At 47.4% G+C, this 24,164-nt stretch overlaps 1 protein-coding gene across 6 annotated transcripts in view; it reads left to right on the forward strand.

The window, feature by feature from the left end:
* Positions 1 to 24,164, forward strand: part of NAA16 (N-alpha-acetyltransferase 16, NatA auxiliary subunit) — a 2,654,788-nt gene that overhangs the window by 760,732 nt on the left and 1,869,892 nt on the right. For all 6 annotated transcript variants that reach the window (XM_069640524.1, XM_069640525.1, XM_069640523.1 and 3 more), the window contains exon 5: positions 23,675 to 23,809. In XM_069640524.1, coding sequence (XP_069496625.1) covers positions 23,675 to 23,809 — 135 coding nt within the window. The remainder of the gene's footprint in view (positions 1 to 23,674; positions 23,810 to 24,164) is intronic.

Genomic DNA, 24,164 nt, shown 5'->3' on the forward strand with positions numbered 1-24,164 from the left:
CCCTTTTCCTCCCCTCCTCCACCCTTTTGCCTCCCTCCTCCACCCTTTTGCTCCCCTCCTCCACCCTTTTGCTCCCCAGCTCCACACTTTTGTTTTCCTCCTCCACTCGTCTGCGTTCCTCCTCCACTCGTCTGCTTTCCTCCTTCACACTCCTCCAGCACACTACTACTCCCTCCTCCACCACACTACTACTCCCTCCTCCACACTACACTACTACTCCCTCCTCTCCTCCCGAACCCTCCTTTTACTAGCTTGATAGTAACTCATTACACTTCTCGTTCTACCCACACTTGCCACACTGAAACATGCACACTCACACAGCAGCACCACTTTCACTCCCTAGCCAACACCTCATCTGCTCCGAAAATCTCCTCAACAATCTGTGACTCCTTTCTTCCTCCTGCTGGTCTATTGGTCGTCCTTCGCCTCCACCTCTGACCTCACTCAAATAACCCACACTTCCTGATTCCTGCATTTATCCGCCTCTCTCTTCTGGGATTGGATTTCTCTCTGGCCAACCTGGCCCTGCCTTCACCAACCTGGTTGTGTGTGCGCGAAGCAGGGGTCATGTCCTATGAAAAATAAAGTAGGGGGACTCATTGACATACACAATGGGATGTGTCATCACCTGAAATTACCATATCACGCTGAAATAATCAAATTTCATTCAATTGGCTTTTCATAGCCATACAAATTGCTAAGGACGAATGGCATTTGCCTTTCATAAAATCAACACTCAAAAAACCAAAACCGGATATTTTCTTGCAATAGTGTTTTGAAAACGTTAAGAGGTGTGCATGTTTTAAACTCCAAGAATCAATATCATTGTTTTCCCTGGAACATGCAGTCCCGAAATGTGACATTTCACCTTTAGTTGTATGCTATTGTTCATCCGCTTATTTAGTACAATGTTGAAGTGCCTAGCCTGCAAACTTGGAGACTGCTGTTCAAATCCCGAGGATGACGTAAATTCACAAGTTAAAAAAACAGTAAATGCTTTTCATTTTACAAACGACCTATCCAGGGGCATGGCGTCCACCCTCTAAAATACTGGTTGTCCACCCGCATGTGCCCTCGACTTGAGCCCTGGTGTGAAGTGAAAAACAATAAGTTGTGGCATAAACTCTGCCCACATTTTGTGGACAGGTCTATACTGGAGATGCTGGCCTGGGAAGGTAAGCGTCCTGGTTAGAGTTCTGGGGCCCTTTGCCAGGTGCCTCTGAGGTACGTTCCATGGGATCATGTGGGTGGTGTTCCCCCAACTGTCCCTGGTTGTCTAGGGAGTTTTATTCCCAACGAATACTTGCTGCCGGTCTCTGGCAGTACCGCACAGTCCCACAGCCCATCTATGAATGTGGCTTGTTGCTCGCTCTCTTACTGCTGCAGTCTACATGCGTTTGCATTGTGGGACTGCCTGGGTGCTGTGGCTTCTCTTTCTGCTCTGCTACCCACTGTGGATAGATGCTGGCTGGGTGACCGCTCTGCAAGGTGCAGAATTAAGGTTCCGTTTCTGATGCTTCAGTTGATCTGTTTGGATTGAGAGTTGTTATAACGCAGGTTGAGGCGTTGAAATGATGAGCCAGGAGTCCAACTTTGGTTAGGAGACTTTAGTGGGTTCGTAGTACAAGTTACAGGTAATAAAGTTACAAGCAGGACAGGTATATGAGAGAAGGAAGCATCCACTGGTCCCCCTCTGGCCAGATCATTTTCCAACTGACAGAGGGAGAACCTTGGCCTCATAACACATCGCCCCCCCCCCCCCTTCATGACAATACAATAAAGGAGAAAAGCAGGGGAAGAAGTAAATGAACCATAAATCTGAAACAACTATTCTTCCAAAACCCATCCTGCAAACCGTAGAAAACAAAATGCTATTCCCTACCAATTCCATAATATAGCTATGAATAGCTAATGCACTACAAAAAACACTCACCAGAACCATAATGGCCAATTATGGAGCTCATCTACAGGGGACCAGCCCACAATCATATAAACAATCCTTACCACCTGCATCACCTCATTAACCCTGTATCAACCTTCACCAACATCAAAGCTTCCTGAAGAAACCACAGGGTTAAACCCTCTATCTGCCTAAAGCATAAACCTATTGAGACACAATGAGCCTCAACATAACATACTGCTGGGCACCAACCACAATATCGGTGACGTAAATCACCAAAGTTGATACCCAACCAAAAGATCAATATTTACTTGCCAACAAATTGACACCCGCAGTGTGCCAACACAATACCAGGTCTGTAACCTGGCCACAGACTCCGAACAACCAGTGCTCACCACTGAGCACCTAACCATGAAACCACTGAAGGTTTACTATCTGAACAACTAAATGCTTGCCACAACTGAGCACATAACATTGGCACCCTTGAGGTTCAATACCTAACTCAATAATAGCTAATGATCAAACCATGCTCTCACAACTGGAAACCAGACGTCTACGCAACCACAATCTCACAGATAGTTTCCATTAATAACCCACACAGTTACCCTTAAACCAATTTAGGAACAAATTAGCTTGAAATTTTGAGAATATAAAATGTTTTAAGTAACACCACAAGAGCGAGTCCCAAAAATCATGCTTGCAGAGTTCATTTGTTTGAAATACCTGTGGGGAGAAAGATTTCATGAGTGAACATATCCAAGAAATGCAGTGGGTCCCAAATTCAAAGTACGTTCACCCTCACACACACACACAATATCCACACTAAAACAGGTAGACAAATTCAGCAAAAATTATGGTAATCCGAAAATGTAGGTGCGCCACATAACAGTCCCATAAAATCCTTGCCTGCAGAGTCTTTGTTGAGATGTAACTGTGGATAAAACAATTTTGGTTAGTGCAATCAACAACATACATTTCATTGACTGACATTTCATTTGGTTGCATAAATTCGATATTACTACCTAAAACATGCTATAAACCACAGGTACCATAACATTTCTAAGAAAATTTGCCACTACCAACATTGGCACCATTAAAAGATACCACTTATTGGAACATAGCCACCATATGGCTCTACAACAAAAACAATTGCCCGCTATTGGGCAACACTCATGCCTACACTGTTGGCACACACCAAAATATATATTTGCACCCATAGAGAAACACCACAACATTGACTGTACCTTCAAACCAACTCTATTGGTACACCCAAACAACAAAATCACCACTTATTTTGTCACCTCTACAGCATATAGTTCCCGCACCAACTATAGACTTGCCCAAACCAGAGCTGTAAACAAAGTAATGTACCGGCAAACTTGGAACTCAATCCAACAACTCCAAGCGAAAGCACAATAATATTGCATTACCACAACCACTTTGCAATATCATTATTACAATTAGGTGCCAAGATCACACCAGTGCTACAATTGACAGGGAGTAGCACACTCATGCCATCTGAAAAAAAAATGTATTAGCATTAACATAGTCACCGGACATGCTATGGACCATATGAACCAGCGCCAGTTCAATAGAAATGTCCGCAGCTTTGGTGCTCACAATGCAGTCATTTCCCTTCCTTTGAAGACTTGAACGAAGCTCTTTCATCCGAGTCATTTCCAATTCATTTGGTAGTCCGGAACAAAGGCATTTTTAAATCACCAGCTTTTAAAGAACCTTGCATACGCTTTATTTTTGCCTACATGGGATGCACAGTTGCACACTTCTAACAGTTCCAGCTTTTACAGATGCTCCGGTCACGCTGGAAAGTTCCTTGCATGCATAGTGAGTACACGTTCATAAATTCCAGCCATCATTGTTACACTTGTGAGGGACGCTATGTGCACGTAGGAGGGTTCCTTTGTTGAACAAACTCTCATCATAGGCACGTTCAGACACGTTGTAGGGTTCTTTTTTCTGAAGCCCTTCCAATGTGCTCAAGGGCACAGAACGTTGCTCCCACATTTGTTTATGAGCAAGTCATCATCAATACCCCCCAGCAGGATCGTGACATCTTCAATAATGTGGAGAGCAAAGCCATGGACAGAGCTCTCCGGACCAACCGTCACCCCCACAGGATAGCTGCCCACTCAATGGACCACACCAGCAACTTGCAGGTGCCTCTTTACCATCTGCATCAGCCGCCCCAAAACCACTCTGAGGACTTCCCTAACAGGACACCTGTAGGAGGCAGGTTGACTCAACATCTGGCGGTATGGCAGGCTATCACGTCAGATGCTTGGGCATTGGAAACAGTTGCCCAAGGTTACTGCCTGCCTTTCCTACGTATACCTCAGAGTCATCCACCGGGGATCAGCTCTCAGAAAGCTCCAGATCCGCTCCTCTTGCAGGAAATTTTGGACCTGCTAGAGAAAGGTGCCATAGAACCGGTACCTGTAGCGGAGAGGAACAAGGGCTGGTACTCCCCTTACTTTCTCATTCCAAAGAAAGACGGAGGACTGAGACCCATCTTGGACTTGCGAGAATTGAACAAATTCCTCAGGAAAGACAAATTCAAGATGGTCACTCTTTCTCAGATCCTCCAGGCCCTTCAGTTCCAGGACTGGTTGGTATCTCTGGACCTTCAGGACGCTTATTTCCATGTGCCTATCCATCTCAAACACAGGAAATACCTGAGGTTCGCAATTGGCAACTCTCACTATCAATTTCGAGTGCTGCCATTTGGGCTGACCTCCGCCCCGAGGGTCTTCACCAAGTTAATGTCGGTAGTGGCTGCAAGTCTAAGGAGGGAAGGGATTCACGTCTACCCCTACCTGGACGATTGCTTGATCAGGGCTGTTTCTTCGGAACAAGCTCAGATCCAGCTAAATCATGTGTGCCACTTCCTTTACAGGCTGGGCTTCTCCCTCAATTTAAAGAAGTCACAAATGATACCATCGCAGAGACTCCAGTTCATAGGAGCGATCCTGGACACTTCCCTGGGAAAAGCCTCGCCACCAGAGGTGAGGGCTCAAGATATTCTACAGATGGTTACCAAGTTCCAACATGCCCAACGTCTCCCAGCCTTCGACTTTTTGAGGTTGCTAGGCCTCATGGCATCCTGCATTTTCCTAGTGCCAGAGGCTCGCCTGAGAATGAGATCCCTCCAGTGGGCACTGAGGACTCAGTGGTCACAATTCTCAGGGAGAATAACAGATCTTCTTCAGGTTCCCGGCAGGGTGGCTCGAGACCTTCAGTGGTGGGCCTGTCAGGAGAATATTCTGAAAGGAGAACAGTTTTGGCAACCCTGGCCGGAGATAACAGTAGTCACGGATGCCTCACTCACGGGGTGGGGAGCCCACGCCAACGACTTGACCATCAGCGGTCATTGGTCTCCATGGGAGTCCAGACTACATATCAACCTTTTAGAGCTGAGAGCCATCAGACTTGCGCTGAAGGCGTTCCTGCCAGCTGTACAAGGGAAGAATGTCCTGATAATGACGGACAACACGGTGGCCATGCATTACCTCAACAAAAGAGGAGGCGGAGGATCACTACCCCTGTGCAGAGAGGCAATGCAGCTCTGGTTTTGGGCAATCCGAGAAGGAATCTCTCTATCGGCAGTTCACCTAGCCGGAGAGAAGAACTTGACAGCGGACGCTCTGAGCAGGCAGAACACAGTCTCCCACGAGTGGGAGCTAGCTCAGGAAGTCCTTCAAGAGATCTTCGCCCTTTGGGGAACCCCTCAGGTAGATCTGTTCGCCACCAGCCTAAACAGGAAATGCGACCTGTTCTGCTCAAGGGAATTTCCCCCGAGAGGAGCTCTGGGAGACGCGTTCATAGTGGACTGGGAGTTTCCGCTTCTGTACGCGTTCCCACCGGTCCCTGTCATTCCTCAAATGATCAGGAGGTTGAGAAGATTCCGGCGAACCATGATCCTAATTGCCCCGGATTGGGCCAGGAGAACGTGGTACCCGGACCTTCTAGACTTGTCCATCTGCCCTCCAGTTCGACTTCCACTCAGAGAGAACCTACTCTCACAGAAGGGAGGTCAGGTTCTCCATCCAGACATCAAAACCCTCAACCTTCACGCTTGGCTTCTGAAAGGCTGAGGTACAAGGATTGGGACCTCCCTGATGATGTTATGGAGGTGTTGCTTTCGGCAAGGAGGCCAGCAACAAAGTCTTTATACCGCTGCCGTTGGAACAGATTTTGCAGCTGGTGTAGAGAACAGAATATCGACCCTTTTCCATGTGGTACACCAATGGTTTTGTCCTTCCTACTATATTTGGCAAATTCAGGCCTTCAAGTTGGCACCATTAAGGGCTATCTCGCAGCGCTATCCATCTTTAAGCGTACTGCGGAAGAACCATCCTATTTCAAATTACCCTTGGTAATACAGTTTCTAAAAGGGTTAACCAATGTTTATCCCCCAAGACCATTCCAAGTTCCCCTATGGGATTTAAACTTAGTACTAACTTTCCTGATGGGCACACCTTTCGAACCTCTCCATTCTTGTTCGTTAAGATTCCTTACCCTTAAAACTGTTTTATTAATAGCACTTACATCTGCTAGAAGGGTGAGCGAATTACAAGCTCTTTCTTGTAACCCCCCTCACACAATATTTCACAAAGACAAAGTTGTCCTGCAAGTGAAGCCTAATTTCCTCCCAAAGGTGGTTTCTGAATTCCATATCACTCAGAAGATTACCCTAGCATCTTTCTATCCTCCTCCTCACCCGGGGAAAGAGGAAGAGAGGTTACACAGGCTAGACCCTAGGAGGGCTTTAAGTTTTTACATCAGTAGACTAGCCAGGATAAGACAGGCAGACCAGCTGTTTGTAGGTTACGCAGGTCACAAGCTGGGGTTACCAATAACTAAGCAGACCATTTCCAGATGGATCATTCTAGCCATTCTGGAATGTTATAAACTGGCAGGGAAAGAGCCCCCTCAAAACCTTAGGGCTCATTCGACCAGAGGTATTGCAGCTTCATCGGCCCTCAAAAGAGGCGTGCCGGTTAAAGACATCTGTGCGGCCGCTACATGGTCGTCTGTCCATACCTTTACACGTTTTTACAATTTGGATTCCTCCTCCAGTCAAGAGACTAGGTTTGGAAGGGCTGTACTGCATTCTATTCATCAATAGAAGACAGCGTGAAGTCAGTACTCCCTCCTCCGATAATAGAATACTGCTATGGGAGCCTATCTAAGATGAGGAATACGTCGGAGGACACAATCCCTTCGAAGAACAAGTTACTTCTTACCTTGTAACATTCTTTCGACGGGATGTTCCTCCGACGTATTCCTCATCGACCCTCCCATCCATCCCCGCAGTTCTACTTCTCTTGTTGTTGCAGCTTACGCTCCTTCAGGGTGATTAGTTTAGTCCAGAAAGTATTATTGTGGGCTACAAAACGGAACTGAGCAACGGACGCTGCGCGCGGCCTTTATAGGCAGGATGACGTCGACGTCGATACGGCAGCTGTCGAGGGACATCGACTCGGAGGACGTCGACGCACAGCGCCCTCTAGAGAGAAAAAATTTTCCGAGGCCAGCAGAGCTGGAAGGAGATATCTAAGATGAGGAATACGTCGGAGGAACATCCCGTCAAAAGAACGTTACAAGGTAAGAAGTAACTTGTTCTTCTCCTCTAAACCAATCACTGTCCTCTGGGTTGTACTGTCCCCATCCAAGTCTTCTCCCTTCTCCCTTAGCTCCACCCCTGATGGCCATCCTCCCATGTTTACTGCACGCTTCAGGGTTGGTATTCCTCTTGTTGCTCTCCTAGATATTTTCATATTTCTAGTGTTTTTTTGGACAAATTTTGAGTACATATTTACTGATTTTTGTCTCATCGTTCGACCGGAGGTCGATTACCGACAGCAGCGACCCGCTATCGGCGAAGGTCATACTACATCGCAGATCTTTCATCGAGTTTCGAGAAGGCCCACTTGGGCCTACTTCGCGCCTTTTCACCATGACAGAAGAAAAGAGATGCTTCTTCAAATTTTGCGCGAAGTGTGGATCTGACACCATATGTGTCTGTATGGATCCGGACCATGATGAGGAGGGATGTGAGGTCTGCCGGGGATTACCGAAAAAGATGAAGAAAAACTGCTACAGCAGGCTGGCGGCTTGGTTGAAGTTGGGTAAGGCCTTTGACTCTGCGTCAGGGCATGGTCATGCTTCACCCAGGACTGGCCGGTCCCAGGAACAAACTCCCTCAGAAAAGTGGTCTAGGTCCTTTGAGGACCCCCGGCTCCAGGGGGTCCAAAAGAAGGCCAGGCTGCACGACGGTCCCACTCGGTTCGCGGCGGATGCACGTCCCAGAGCGGGATAAGGTTGCCGTCAACAACTACTTCTACGGTGAGCCTACTGGTGAGGGGTGCTTGCTCTAAGAGAAAATCCTTGACTCTGTCAAAACTCTGCTTTCCGTCAGCGGATAAAACATTGAAGTAGAGATCGAAAGGTGGCCCTTCTCTACCCCCATCAGCGACACCATCATCATCGGCAGCTTAGCCGGCCAGAACAATCGACCATGTCAACGAAGGCTCCAACAATGCAGTCAACTATCTTGTTGACTACCTTGTCGACTACCGTCTTCGTCGAAAGTAGGGGTGGCCACGACGGTGGTGTCCACAGTCATGACGATAGCCACTCCTAGGGTGTCACTGCCACCAAGGAGTGAGTCAGCTGCTGCGGCACCTGCAAAGGACCCTGGAATGGGGACAACTCTCCTTTCTGCTCCGCCGCAAAAGTCTCTGGAGAGGGGAAGGGGTAAGGCTCCTGCCAACCCTAAGAAGGGTACGGGTCAGCGGGCTGCCCTGGAGAAGCCGGTGCAGATTTATACCAGCTCGCGTGAGAATGATCTGCCTGAAGATTATTATTCAGACAATAAAGGGAGTCATGGACCCGTCTCAGTATGGGGGGTCCCCACGGAGGGAGCCCGGTTTACCGCTTCGCCGAAGAAGACTTGTCAGTCATGAACCACCACCACTCATTCCTTACACACCTCAACCGAGGGATATGTCCTTGGACATACTGACAACTCTGCGCATGCTGGTCTCGGAAATCCAGCAGAGACTGTCTCCCACACTGGGCCCTGCACTGTCTAGGAGTCCTCCAAGACTACAGCCCGGGAGTCCACCCCGGCGCAAGGCAAAGGACCTACCACGCCCAAGGCGTCAACCGACACCTCTGCCTCCACACCCACCTTGGGATTTGATTGGGGACCTGGTAACGCACACAGACACGGGCACGGATATGGCGGCTATGGCCACGGACACAGACGAGGTACCTGACTTCATACCAGCAGACAGGGAACCGTTGGGCTTGGATGAACCCCACAGGGCCTCTCCACCGGATGAGGTCGGCTCGTTTCATGCTATGATGCCCAGGGCCTCTGAGCTGTTTCATCTGGTACCTGAGAAGACTAAAAAGGAAGGATTCCTTTAAAAAAGACTTTGAGTCCAGGCGGAAGACCCTCATGTCTCTCCTCTTGATGGATGATATCGTGGAGGAGGGAAAGACCCTGAGCACTGCTCTGCCCAAGCGGGATTGACTCGAGAAGAAATACAGGGTCACGGACTCTGCCCCCAAGTGCCTGAGGTCCCAGCCTTCACCCGACTCTGGTCTCAGACGCAAACAGAAAATGGTTGGAAAACCGGTTGTCTTCGTCCATGGTGCGCCAGGACCAGGAAGGGAAGAAGCTGGGTGTGATGGGGAAAAGGATAATATACACTGTTTTACTAATGAAAAAATACATTCTTGGACAAGATGATGCGTCACCTTGGAAGCACATAAACAGATAATGCAACATAAGTGTTCTTACGTTGCAGACTAAGTATCACCTTAGGCGTCCTTACTTGCCATTTGAAAGTGGCAACACTGCTGAAGTTGATTTTACCTCTCAGCATATACAAACAGACAGACAGGTATGATCTTGTCATATTCTAGACATGATGTCACATACGTAATGGTGATGGGATACGGTGAAGATAGCCTCGTTTTTAATGTCACAAGTTGACTGATTTAGTACATTGGAAAGTACCATTATTGCACTCTATTAGTAAGAGCCAGTAAGAAATGCTATATGCTTTTTCCCTAGATATGAGGGAAGTCATTTTGACGTTCTCCCGTTCTATCCACAGAATATGTTGCAATCTCGCCCCTATGGGGCCTGCTGATTGGGTCAAAAGAAGCAATGATGGGTCCTGAAGAATATGATACACGCAAGACATCATTGAAACCGGTCGACCAAACACACAGATGTCACCTCATTTAAAGTGACACAAGTGGACTTATGCATTTTTAGACACAAATTGTTTGAATCAATGTTACAGAATTTATGTTGTCTTTTATAGATGTGTCATGGATTCTCGCATAGGAGAATGAGTTATGCACCTCAAAAAAAGAGTGGTATGGAGTGCATGTTGTGCTGAGATCGTGTGCGACACTTATAGCCTTGACAAATGTTTTAGAAATTACTCCTGGATCAACCAGACACACCTCACGGAGGGCAATTAAATTGTCAGATTATCTGACGCTGAGTCCCACGTGACCTGCCTGTTTTATCCAAGGGTGCAGCCAGGAAATGGTTTTCCCGCAACTGCTTTGTTTTTAACTATTTGGGCTAACTACCCATAGCTGTATGAAATCTGTATGTACAAAATGTATTGTGCAACTTCATCGTGAAGAATTTTTCCATTTCTTTTGACATAGGGTGAGAATAGTCCCCATGTATTCCCTGCGTGTAGTAGGCGCATTAGCGCTTCCTAGGGACAGAAACACCATGCAGGGCTAGAATAGTGTATCCCCTGTAGGGAAAGAGCTAGGGCTGCATTAAAAGCACAATAAAATAAACAGTAGACATTGCAGACATGTTTCTAGCAAATGAGCAACAGAGTCTTCAGCAGCAGGGATGGCTCATAGCCACGTACTTCAGACCTGACGTTCACTCCAAAGTGTTGGACATGCCATTTGATGGTGAGAACCTTTTTGGCAAGATCGTCGATGAGTCCCTGCAAGTGATCAAGACGGAGACGGCACGCTCGCGGGGTACCCTGCAGCACCGTCAGTCGCCGTCCTTTCATTCCTCGAGAGGAAAGTCCAGCAGGTTCTCCAAGGGATATAACACCCCTTATCGATAACCATCCCTCTACACGACGCAAGGGGTGCACAGAGCTCGCTCACAGAAATATGGTAGCGGAGGACAGTATCTGCGCCGCCCTGGGCGCATGGCCCCAATACCGAAACAGGCCTCAATTTGCTGTGGACTTGGGCCTCCACTTGTGGACCCCAGTGGGAGGCCGACTGGTGAGGTTCGTCAGCATGTGGAAGACCATCACCACCGACAGATGGGTGCTGGACACTCTCAGACAGGGGCACACCTCGGAGTTCCAACACAGGTGTCCTTGTATACCCTCTGTGGCTCGACAAGAACTGCTTGCAGCGCTGCTGCAGGAGGACCACGCCATTTTAAAGGGGGTGATAGAACCCATCCCCAAGGGCCTATGGGGCTCCGGAGTTACTTCAGATACTTTCTGGTCCGAAAGAACGCAGAGGTGTGGAGGCCGATCCTGGACCTGAGACGCCTCAACAAGTACTTGAAGTTCAGGATGGTCACGTTGCAGCACGTGCTCGGCCAGCTGTAATGAGGAAACTTCCTGGCATCGCTGGATCTGGAGGACGCCTACTTCCATATCCCTATCCACCTACAACACTGCAAATTCCTGCAGTTCGTGGTACAGGGACAACACTATTAGTTCAAGGCGCTCCCCTTTGGCCTGAAGTCGGCCCCGAGGGTATTTACAAGTGCCTGACTCTGGTGGCAGCGGACCTTCATCTCGAGGGCATCCACGTCTACCTTATCTGGATGATTGGCTCGTCCAATCACGCTCCCATGCGCTGGCGAGTAAACACTCGCCTGCTGGTGGATCTGGAATTTTCCATTAATTATCCAAAGTCCTGCTTGGAGCCATCGCAAAACCCTTGGTTTCTGGGTGCCTGGCTCAATGCAGTAACCTGTCTGGTGTTGCCCTCGGAAGAGAGGGTGGTAGCCATCCTGGGAAAGGTACAGCGCCTGTCGGCAGCACGGTCAGCTACAGTGCGATATGTCGTTGCTGGGCATGATGCCCTCCTGCATCAATCTCGTCTGCCTTTGCAGACTGCAGATGAGACCTCTCCAGGAGTTTCTGGATGCGAAGTGGCTGCAGGTCTCAGGATCCTGTACAGACAAGAACACCCTTAACAAGGAGTTCCGTCGGGCGATACAGTGGTGGGGCATGCACCCTCACCTCTCAGAAGGGGCTCCATTCTCAGTTCCGCCGTACCAGGAGATGGTCACCACAGATGCTTCCCTGGAAAGTCGGGGAGCCCACACCAGACAGTTGCGCAACAGAAAATGCTCTTCACATCAACATCCTGGAGCTTTGGGCTGTCTTCTGGGCCCTCAAGTCCTTCCTGTCATCGCTGAAGGGCAAGGTGGTGAGGATGTTCATGGAGAAGACCACCACCATGTTCTACATCCGGAAGCAGGGCGGAACAACCTCTCAGGCTCTCTCCAAGGAGGCCCAGGAGCTGTGGCGCTGAGCCGTTCATCAGGAGATGTCTGGTCACTTTTCACCTGGGGGATGCCAAGAACACCATTGCAGACTCTTGCCACGAGTGGGAACTTCACCAGGACAAAGTGGATCTTCTATTATGTAAATGGGGTTACCCCCAGATTGACCTGTTCACGACGGCGACAAACTGAAGTTCGCCAGCAGGTTCCCACAGCTGAAAAACATGGGGGATGCTTTCTCGCTCCCATGGGAAGAACACCTCCTTTACGTCTTCCTTCTGTGCCCACTCCTGCTGCGAGTGATCAACACAGTCAGTCACTGCAGGATGATACTTGTCGCTCTTGTGTGGCCGAGACAGATATGGTATCCGGACCTGCTACGCCTGACGAAGGCACCACCCATCAGGCTTCTGCTACTTCTTGATCTTCTCGCCAGGGAAGGCGGAGTGATTCTACATCATGAATCCGCTGTAACGCTCACCTGATTCCAGTAGAGGCGCCGGTCTTGACTGGGCGTATACCGTATCTTCAAAGGTGATGTGTAACACACGGCTGGCTCTTTGGGCTGGACCTCTGTGCACTGTATGTCTGACTCGAAGGGTAAGATGTCTGCAGATAGAAAATATGGGATTAAGGAACTGGGTTATTGAATGTCTCTCTCTTCTTCCCTTTCTCTTCTCCTGTAGAACCCCAAAGGTTAACGCTCTCACCTTAGGTAAGTGAACGCCGTGCTCTCCATCTGCCTCGGGGCAGGGTGCTGTAACCAGTTTCTTCACTGGATAAGGGGAGCAGGCCTCTTGACTTCAGAGGACTGCTGTCCGTCGTTTACTGCACGAACTGTAAGTTTCGAGTAATTCTAATGTCTTTAAAGTCTTTAGTAATGATGTTTCTTGTTTTGCAGGGTTCCGGCGATGGCGGATGACGGGCTGAAGTGAGTTGAAGATGGAGCCCGTGTGATGAATAGAAGCGCCTGGAAGCACGTAAGTAAGCACTTGTTGCCTGCTTCACGATGCGCTCTAACTGTCTTTTTATTTTGCAGGTACAAGTTCGGAGCGGCTGCAGGGTGCCGGAATACCCACTGGGTTAGATGTGGAAAGGAGTAATGGCACGTGAGTATTAAAGTTCCCCAATGTCTTTAAACGCACCTTGTTTTGTCTTTCAGATGCGGGATGCAGCGCGAAAGGCCTCCGGAGCGTGCAAAGAGTTGGTAAGCTTTTGTCTTTCAGATGCCGGAATGCAGTGTGAAGACCTCCGGAGCGCACGAAGAGTAGGTAAGCCTTTGTCTTTCAGATGCCGGAATGCAGCGCGAGGCGTTGGTGACAGCCGATGGACCAGGTAAGTGAAGAGCTGTCACTGAAGACCGTAATGCTAACCTGTTCTTTCTTGTCTTTATAGGTGTTGCTGAAGACTGGATTCAGGATGGTAAGCCTTTTTCCTTAGGCCCAGGATCAGATGCAGAAGACACGATGAGCGTTCTGCTGCAGAGGATGCAGAATAACGCAAAGCAAGATTCATCCATCGGGTGTGGTTTAAATAGCCTCCTGTAGTGCTTAGGTGTCTCCTTCCACAGCCACGCCAAGGTAAGAAAAGAGTTCCTGCTTTCCAGAAGAGTTCCAGTGTTCTGAATCTAGGGAGTGGCTCCTGCCCCACCCAACAGGAAAAGTAGTTCCAAACAGAAGAGGATCAGAGGCTCAACTGGCAGGCAAGTAAGCAGCATGGTCTGCTGCAGGTAAGTCCACCCAAGCATTATGAGCCCGGCGCTTCCAGCGCTGGGACTGGGCATATTTATGAGCCTGGTGCCACTGGCGCCAGGACTGGGTCCAAAAGGTCCCAATTGGGACTGGTTGGCACTCAGAACCTGGGTTATGGATCTGCTTCCAAGGGAGTTGGGAAAACCCTGACTTTTTGGAAGCAGAGATCATGACAGTACCCCCCCTCAAGGCCCCTCCCAAACCGGGCTTCTCCGGGGGTTTTGGCTTGTCAGGAAATGTTCGGTGAAATATTTTGATTAGGCGAGGAGCGTGGACATATTCAGCAGGTTCCCAGGATCTCTCTTGGGGGCCGTAGCCTTTCCAGTCAATTAGGTAAAATAGTTTAGATTTGGAGATCTTGGAGTCCAGAATGCTTTTGACTTCAAACTCGAGTTCTCCATCAACTAGGATAGGTTTTGGAGATTTAGTTAGTCGGGTTTGAGGTTGCACGGGTTTTAATAGAGAGACATGGAAGACCGGATGTATCTTCATGTGCGGGGGCAAGTCCAACTTGACCGGTACTGGGTTTACTATGGTAGTGATGGAATAGGGACCAAGGTATGTAAGGGTTGAATGTGCGTGGCCCTTTTAGAGGTAGATATTTGGTGGATAACCAGACTTGATCCCCTACTTGATATTGAGGGGCTTCCTTCCGATGTTGATCTGCTCCTTTCTTGTATTGTTCTTTAGCCCTTTGAAGGTGAGAAACAGCTTCCTTAAAGGCTTGGGTGATTGTAGAATGCAGGTAGTCTACTGCTGGTGTTTCAAGATCTTGGAGGGGATCCAACTCCGAGGTTCGAGGGTGACTGCCGTACAAAACAAAAAACGGGGTTTTCCCAGTTCCCGAATGGACAGAGTTATTGTAGGCATATTCGGCTATCCAAAGGATGTCTTTCCAAGTTTTTTCAGTTTGTTGCAGCATGCAGCGTAAATACTGTTCCAGAGTTTGATTGGTCCTCTCGGTTTGTCCGTCGGTCTGAGGGTGGTGACTGGTCGATAGTCTCACATCAATTTGAGCCGACCGACAGCAACTTCGCCAAAAATGAGAAATAAATTGACTACCTTGATCCGAAATTAGAACCGAAGGAAAACCGTGCAGTCGGACGATGTTTTCGAGAAATTCTCGGGCCAGAGTTGCTGCTGTTGGCAAGCCTTTGAGCGGAATGAAATGCGCCATCTTGGAGAATAAGTCCACGATTACTAGAATCGTATTGTATCCGGAGCATGGAGGTAGATCGGTGATGAAGTCCATAGAAAGCGTATGCCAAGGGCGAGGTGGGATGTCAATAGGGCGTAAGAGGCCTGCTGGTCTTTCCTTTTGACTCTTGTTTTGGGCGCATACTCCACAGGACATTATAAAGTCTCTGATATCTTTTTTCCAAGACGGCCACCAGAAGTAGCGCTTGATCTTTTCTGAGGTCTTGGCCATACCGGGATGTCCTTCCATTAAAGAATCGTGATAACAAGAGAATACTTTTTTCTGTAAATCTGTGCTGGGTAGGTATAATCGTTCTTGGAAATACAATAAGTTGTCCTTTACTGCAAAGTCCTTTCCCTGCAGATGCCAATTCTGTATGTCTGCTGGAGTTACAAGTTGCCTGGCTTTATCCTTAACTTCCTCTATTGATTCTGTGGCGATTACACCCAGAATTCTTTGTTCGGGAATGATTGGTACAGGTTTGGGGTTGATCAAGTGTTCTTCCACTCCCATCCGAGAAAGGGCATCAGCTTTACCGTTCTTTGTACCAGGTCGATAGGTAATTATGAAGTCAAACTCGGCAAAGAATAATGCCCAACGGAGTTGTCTAGAGGATTGGGCTTTTGCGGTTTTCAAATATTGCAGGTTTCGGTGATCCGTAATCACAGTAACGGTGTGTCGGGCCCCCAGCAGATAATGCTGCCAAGCCTTAAAGGCAGACTTGATAGCCAGAAGTTCCTTGTCAGTAATCGTGTAATTGATTTCAGGAGGCGAGAATTTGCGGGACCAAAATGCCACGGGATGCAACTGATTGGTTACCGGGTCCTTTTGTGATAGAACTGCCCCATGGCAAGGCTTGAAGCATCAGTTTCCACGATGTAGGGGAGTTCGGGGCGAGGGTGTTTTAAGATTGGTGCAGAGATAAATTTAGTCTTCAAATCCTGGAAAGCTTGTTCCGCCTCGGTAGACCATTCAAAACGTTTGTTTTTCTTTAACAAGGCAGTGATGGGCTGGACTATTCGAGAGAATTCGGGGATAAACCTGCGGTAAAAGTTAGCGAAGCCTAACATGCTTTGCACACCTTTTACGGAGGATGGTGATGGCCATTTGAGAACTGCATCGACCTTCTTTGAATCCATACGCACTCCGCCAGGTGATGATATGAATCCCAAGAATTCAACTTCAGTCACGTTGAAAACACATTTTTCCAACTTAGCGAAAAGTTTGTGTTGACGCAATCTTTCGAGGACCATTTTCACGTGTTTCCGATGTTCAGATTCCGATGAAGAATAAACGAGGATGTCGTCAATGTAAACAACAACACACACATCTATGAGCTCTCTGAGGACATCGTTCATAAAATATTGAAAGGCGGCCTGGGCATTGCAAAGTCCGAAGGGCATGACCTGATATTCAAATAGCCCATACTTGGTGCGGAAGGCCGTCTTCCATTCATCGCCCTCTTTTACTCGTACCAAGTGGTAAGCTCCTCTAAGATCCAGCTTTGTATATATGCATGCTTTTCTGACTTGGTCCAGGAGTTCAGGGATCAAAGGTAACGGATATCTATTCTTAACGGTGATCTGGTTCAGGGAGCGATAATCTATACAAGTTCTAAGGTCTCCTTCCTTTTTTGGAACGGAGAACAAAGCTGAAGAAGCAGGGGACTTGGAAGGACGAATAAACCCATTTGCCAGGTATTGATCCAGGTATTGTCGAAGGTGAAGGTTCTCAGGCTCGGTGAGGGCATAAATTCTACTACAAGGAGGAGTAGATCCAGGTATCAGGTCTATCTGGCAGTCATAAGACCTATGAGGAGGTAGAGAGTTAGCCTGATCCTTCCGGAAAACATCTTGGTATTCTAGGTATTCGGGAGGTAACTGGGGAGTCTCTGAAGAAATTGCTGCCAGTGCAACACCAGGTGGAGGTTGACAAGTAGAGACACATTCTGGAAACTGGACCGTTCTTGCTCGCCAATCGATCAGAGGATTGTGTTTCTCTAACCAAGGTATTCCTAGAATAATCTGAAACTGAGGGGCCTTGATCACATCGAACACGATCTTCTCATGGTGTCCATCTTGACTTACTAGCGTCACCTCTTGAGTGGTATGCGTTACTGGCCCAGAGGCTATCTCCGTACCATCCACCGTAGTAATGACGTCCTTTACAGCCTTGGGACAAAGAATTAGATTCATCCTCAAAACCATTTCATGATCCACATAATTGCAGATGGCACCGCTGTCGACGTAAGCTTCAATTGCATGTAATCGATCCGGATTATCAGGGCGAATGAGGACCATAGGTATCACGAAATGCGAGGTCACGGAACTGGTTTTCACGCTCGGCAAGAGGACCTCTATTCTTGTCGGGCGAGGTCGTTTCCCTGCTCAGAGTTTGTAACTTTGGTAACTGCAGCTCCTACTGCCTTCTTGGCAGGTTTCACCGGACAGTCTCGAAGAAAGTGCCCTGAGTTTCTGCAATAGAGGCATAATTGCAACTGTTTTCTCCTTTCCCGCTCCTTTTGTGTTAGAGGACCTTTCAGACCCCCTATTTGCATGGGTTCCCCGGAGTCTACTCCTTTGGAAGGAGTTGGCGGTTTGGAAAATACTCGAGCATCAAACTTGGAACGATCGGCCTTCCTGTTCTGCAGTCTGTGATCTATTTGAACGACTAAGTCTATATAGTCCGAACAATCTTGTGGGGGATTCACTACTTGGGCTAACACATCTTTGAGCTCTCCACGTAGACCTCTATAAAACAGAGTAATCCTTTTGTCCTCAGGCCATTGAGTTTCCACTATCAGTCTGTTGAAAGACGCAATATAAGCCAAAAGGTCTTGATTACCTTGTCGCAACGAAAGAAGCTCATTGTCCAAGGCTTGCCCCTGTGAATGTCTTGCGAACAGTTTTTCCATACTGAGCTGAAAAGCTTGAAAATCATGGAGGACCGGATCATCTTGATTTACAAGAGGGATCGACCAGTCTGCCGCATTGCCACTAAGGTACGAAAGCACGAAAGCTACTTTAGCTTGATCAGTTGGAAAGGCTGCTGGCCGGCATAAGAAATGCAACCGGCACTGATTGATAAATACTGCAAACCTCTTTGGGTCACCAGAAAATCGTTCGGGTGGAGCCAGAGGTACATTCCCAGGTAGGTTGATCTGCACTGGATTCATAGAGGATGTAGAAGGAAGATTTCCCCCAGATGCGAGTAACGGGGTCTGTCCGGCTTGTGACTGTAGCAATTGTCTAGCAAGATCATCTGTTCGCTCCTTGGAAATAATCAGTTCCCTTCTTAGAGCGTTCGTTTCCTGACGGGCTGCATGCACTTCTGCCCTTAGTTCCCCAAGTAACTGGGCTAGCTGGTCGGTATCCGAGGTTTCCATAGCGCCTGGACGGGAGTTTTGCGGTAGGCTTTGCGTTCTGTAACGCTCACCTGATTCCCGTAGAAGCGCCGGTCTTGACTGGGCGTATACCGTATCTTCAAAGGTGATGTGTAACACACGGCTGGCTCTTTGGGCTGGACCTCTGTGCACTGTATGTCTGACTCGAAGGGTAAGATGTCTGCAGATAGAAAATATGGGATTAAGGAACTGGGTTATTGAATGTCTCTCTCTTCTTCCCTTTCTCTTCTACTGTAGAACCCCAAAGGTTAACGCTCTCACCTTAGGTAAGTTAACGCCGTGCTCTCTATCTGCCTCGGGGCAGGGTGCTGTAACCAGTTTCTTCACTAGATAAGGGGAGCAGGCCTCTTGACTTCAGAGGACTGCTATCCGCCGTTTACTGCACGAACGGTAAGTTTCGAGTAATTCTAATGTCTTTAAAGTCTTTAGTAATGATGTTTCTTGTTTTGCAGGGTTCCGGCGATGGCGGATGACGGGCTGAAGTGAGTTGAAGATGGAGCCCGTGTGATGAATAGAAGCGCCTGGAAGCACGTAAGTAAGCGCTTGTTGCCTGCTTCACGATGCGCTCTAACTGTCTTTTTATTTTGCAGGTACAAGTTCGGAGCGGCTGCAGGGTGCCGGAATACCCACTGGGTTGGATGTGGAAAGGAGTAATGGCACGTGAGTATTAAAGTTCCCCAATGTCTTTAAACGCACCTTGTTTTGTCTTTCAGATGCGGGATGCAGCGCCGAAGGCCTCCGGAGCGTGCGAAGAGTAGGTAAGCCTTTGTCTTTCAGATGCCGGAATGCAGCGCGAGGCGTTGGTGACAGCCGATGGACCAGGTAAGTGAAGAGCTGTCACTGAAGACCGTAATGCTAACCTGTTCTTTCTTGTCTTTATAGGTGTTGCTGAAGACTGGATTCAGGATGGTAAGCCTTTTTCCTTAGGCCCAGGATCAGATGCAGAAGACACGATGAGCGTTCTGCTGCAGAGGATGCAGAATAACGCAAAGCAAGATTCATCCATCGGGTGTGGTTTAAATAGCCTCCTGTAGTGCTTAGGTGTCTCCTTCCACAGCCACCCCTAGGTAAGAAAAGAGTTCCTGCTTTCCAGAAGAGTTCCAGTGTTCTGAATCTAGGGAGTTGCTCCTGCCCCACCCAACAGGAAAAGTAGTTCCAAACAGAAGAGGATCAGAGGCTCAACTGGTAGGCAAGTAAGCAGCATGGTCTGCTGCAGGTAAGTCCACCCAAGCATTATGAGCCCGGCGCTTCCAGCGCTGGGACTGGGCATATTTATGAGCCTGGTGCCACTGGCGCCAGGACTGGGTCCAAAAGGTCCCAATTGGGACTTGTTGGCACTCGGAACCTGGGTTATGGATCTGCTTCCAAGGGAGTTGGGAAAACCCTGACCTTTTGGAAGCAGAGATCATGACATCCGCGTCGCTGAACCTCGGGGCCGGGCGCCTGCAGCCCTAGAATTTGGACATTATTCTTTGCCAACGGAATGTAAGAACATCCTGGACAAAGCCAGAGCCTCTTCCACGTTAAAGTGCCACAGCCATAAATGGAAGCGATTCTCCATATGATGCTAGGCACAGAAGATCACTCCCCTGCATGTCACGGCCTGCAGCTCTTTCCATGCCTGCTTTCCTTGGCCAAGGCTGGACTGGCTCACGCCTCTATCAAGGTGCACTTGGCCGCCATATCCCGTTACACCAGGACACCGGGTAGGCCTTCCCTGTGGTCTCACAGACTTGTCAAGAAGTTAATCAGGGGCTTCTTCAGAACTTTTCCCCCGGTGAAGGCTCCGGCTCCGGCTCCAGCTTGGGACTCAATGTGGTATTAACTAAACTCATGGGGGCACCCTTTGAACCAATGCATCAGGTTCCCCTAAAGTTCCTCTTGTGGAAGACGACTTTTCTCGTGGTTATCACCTCAGCCAGATGGGTCGGGGAGATCCAGGCCCTGTCCTGCAAACAGCTGTACTTATCCTTACACACTACAGGGGTGGTACTGCATACGTAACCCACCTTTATGCCGAAAGTGCCATCAGAGTTCCACCTCAATAAGCCTTGTGGTGTTGCCTCTCTTTCCCGAATCCGTCGTCGCTGGCAGAGAGGGTGTTGCATTCGCTGGACGTTGCTCGTGCTTGAAGTTTTATGTGGCGCACACAAAGAGTTTTTGGAAGATGTCTCAGTTTGTCAATTTTGGACCGATGAATCACGGGAAGGCCTTGTCGAAGGCTTCCATCTCCAGGTGGCTCTCCAGCTGCATCATGCACGGTCATCAGCTGGCTAACAGGCCTCTTCCGGGCCAGCCGAGTGCCCACTACACCAGAGCCATTGCAGCAACAATAGCTTTTCTCTCTGGTGTGCCAGACTCCATGCTGGAGAAGGTGAAAGTTACTTACCTGTAACTCTTGTTCTGCGGCATGGGTCTGGCATGGATTCACATGCAAACCCTCCCTCCTTCCCCTCTGTGGCTCTTCTTGGTTCATACTGCCACTTAACGTGCTTACCAAATCTGAAGATGGCCACCACGGGTGGAGTTTAGGAAGAGGACCATCATTGGATGGGGGCAGTATGGCCCATAGGACAGTGATTGGTTTAGAGGAGAAATACAGTTTTAAAGCTAAAGTGAAACGGTTTTTTCTTTTACCAAGGGTTCCCAGCTTGACGGGGAATATTCATGAGCATGTGAACCCATGCCAGACTCATGATGGAGAACAAGAGTTACAGGTAAGTAACTTGAACCTTCCTATACTCCTGTCCTAGATAGTGACCTGTTGGCCATCAATTCTCACTTTCATCCTATTTCTGTTCGTTCCGATCCTCTCCCAAGTTCCTTGGTTAAGGTTATGCTTCCTTCTTTCGTTCCCTTGCTTTCCTTTTTCTTTGATTTGTCCTTGTCAGGCTCCTTCCCAGCTTCATTTAAAATAGCTACTGTTATTCCTTTACTGAAAAAACCCTCACTGGTTGCATCATATCTTGCAAACGTTCGCCCTCTTTCACTGTTACCTTATCTGTTTAAAATTATAGAGTATTTGAGTTACTATCATCTTCTTACCTCACATCAATCTGGTTTCCGTCAGGGACAATTCACGAACTGCCCTTTTCTTGGTTTCTAATTCTATTCTTCATACATGACACCTTAAGCTTTCTTCTATTCTAGATTTTTTAGACCTCAGTGCAGCATTTGATGCATTAGACCATTCCATGCTGCTTTCTACTGTCTTTGGGCATTTCGGATCAGGCTGTTCAGTGGTTTTATCCCATCTTTCCTGTCATTGCTTGACGGTCTCCTGGAAGAAATCTTCTTCTCAATCTTACTCTCTCTCTTTCAGTGTTCCGCAAAGGGTCTGTCCTTGTGGCCCCTTCTTTTTACTCTTAACACCTCAACTTTGGCTTATTAGATTTAGTCTCGTGGGTTTCAATCGCACTTATATGCTGATGAACCCACATCTTTTTTTTTCCTTTCCTTCCTTCGATGATACCATCCATTAATGCCTTTCTGATTGCCTTCTGGCGGTGAAATATTGTATGGCCGCTCATTTTTTATGTTTCAACCTAAAAAAAATTAATTTCCTTTCTGCTTCTCCTGTTATTTCACCTTCTATTAATTTTCCTCCTCACGTTCTTTCTATTTCTTTTCATGGCAGTAATTTGGAATTTTTTTGGTTCTGTGTTTTCCGTTCAAATTCAAATATCTACTATTTCTCAATCTTGCAGCCTCCATCTACATCTTTCAAACGTTTCTTCTACTAAACTTCTCTTAAAAACCTGTGTTCTCTCTTATCTTAATTATTGTAGTTCCTTGTATGTTGGATTACCAGTGTATGCTCTTTTCCCACTTTGTTCTATTCTTGATTCAGCAGTCAGATTTTGGATTGCAGTATTCTTCTACTATAGCCACTTTTTTAATTCAGCTTCGATGGCTCCCAATTCGAATTGGATTTGAATTTCATTTTCTTTGCTTTGTCTTCAAATGTGTTCACGCTCCGGTTCCTGAATATCTATCTATCTTGATTTCCCTCCATCACCCAGCTAGGGATCTTCATCCCAATTTCTTCACCGCCTCCCCTTCCGTTTTTTCAATTACTTGCCCCTAATTTATGGAATTTCCTCCTTCTGAACATTCAAACATGCTCTAATCTTGCTCTTTTCAAAAAACATCTTAAATTATATCCTTTGCATTCTGCCTTTACTGGTCATGTATTTTCTTGATTCATGATTGTCATATTTTTTCCATCCTTCCTCATTCATTGTCGTTTTCCATATATTTTTGTACTGTTGTATCTTTTACAGCACCTTGGATAAAGGTCTATATATAAATACCATTAAATAAACAACACATAGGTAAGCGTAGTCCTCTCTACCTCCACCATAGCTCATACATTTCTCCTCCTCATTGCAAATTAAGCAAAAAGCCTTGCTAATTTCCACCTTGATATTCTGAACGATAGCCAATGTAAATAATAGGACATACCAGTGCTTCCAGGGAATCAATCCTCACCAAACTCCTAAAGGCACATAACCACATCAAGTATCTCTTTTGAAAGAGCAAGCTTTTGTGGGTCACAGAGCCTCATGTGAAACTAGCTCCTCCAGCCTAACAGCCAAATCACTATTCTGCACACTCAACCATTATCTATTCTCTAACAATTGCCATCTGATACTTATCCCCACCACCATTTGTGTGTGGTTGCCTTTCCTATTTGGGTGCAAAGCAATGCCTTTGGTGGAATCCATGTGCAAGACTGCAGACCACCTCACATTCAGCAAAGGTCTGAAAAGCTTGTTGTATTAACTAGCAATCTGCACATTATTAATATTCAAAGTCATGCGATTGCCCCACTGTTTCATTGTACATTTGTTTTCTACAGGAAACAAGATATCAACTTCTTCAGTTACGCCCTACCCAGCGAGCGTCATGGATTGGCTATGCCATTGCATACCATTTGCTGCACGATTATGATATGGCCTTAAAATTACTGGAAGAATTTAGGAAAACTCAGCAGGTAAGATAATCCTGGCATCTTCCCCTGGCAACTTGCAAATTTGCTTCAAATTACCCTTGTGCTGTTTGAGATGCCCACCAGTGGTTATAAAATGTGTATGCAATGGAACATAAGGTTTTAGATCCACTCTTTAAGTGCCAAGAATCCCCTGGTCACCTTTTGCTTTAGGTTTTTTTGTAAGAAATGTCTAAATCTTTACTTTTGTAGCAGAATACTAAAATCTTCAGTTAAACCACTTATTTGCTTTAAGATGTTAATAGCCTCGTTACTTGTGGTTAACTAGTGATCGACGTTCTAACAAAGGAAACAATCTCACAATTCTGCATTTTTTTTTTAAACTGCATTTGCTTTTTGT

This window comes from Ambystoma mexicanum, chromosome 7q, assembly GCF_040938575.1.
Source record: "Ambystoma mexicanum isolate Mex_15411 chromosome 7q, UKY_AmexF1_1, whole genome shotgun sequence".
Lineage (NCBI taxonomy): Eukaryota > Metazoa > Chordata > Amphibia > Caudata > Ambystomatidae > Ambystoma > Ambystoma mexicanum.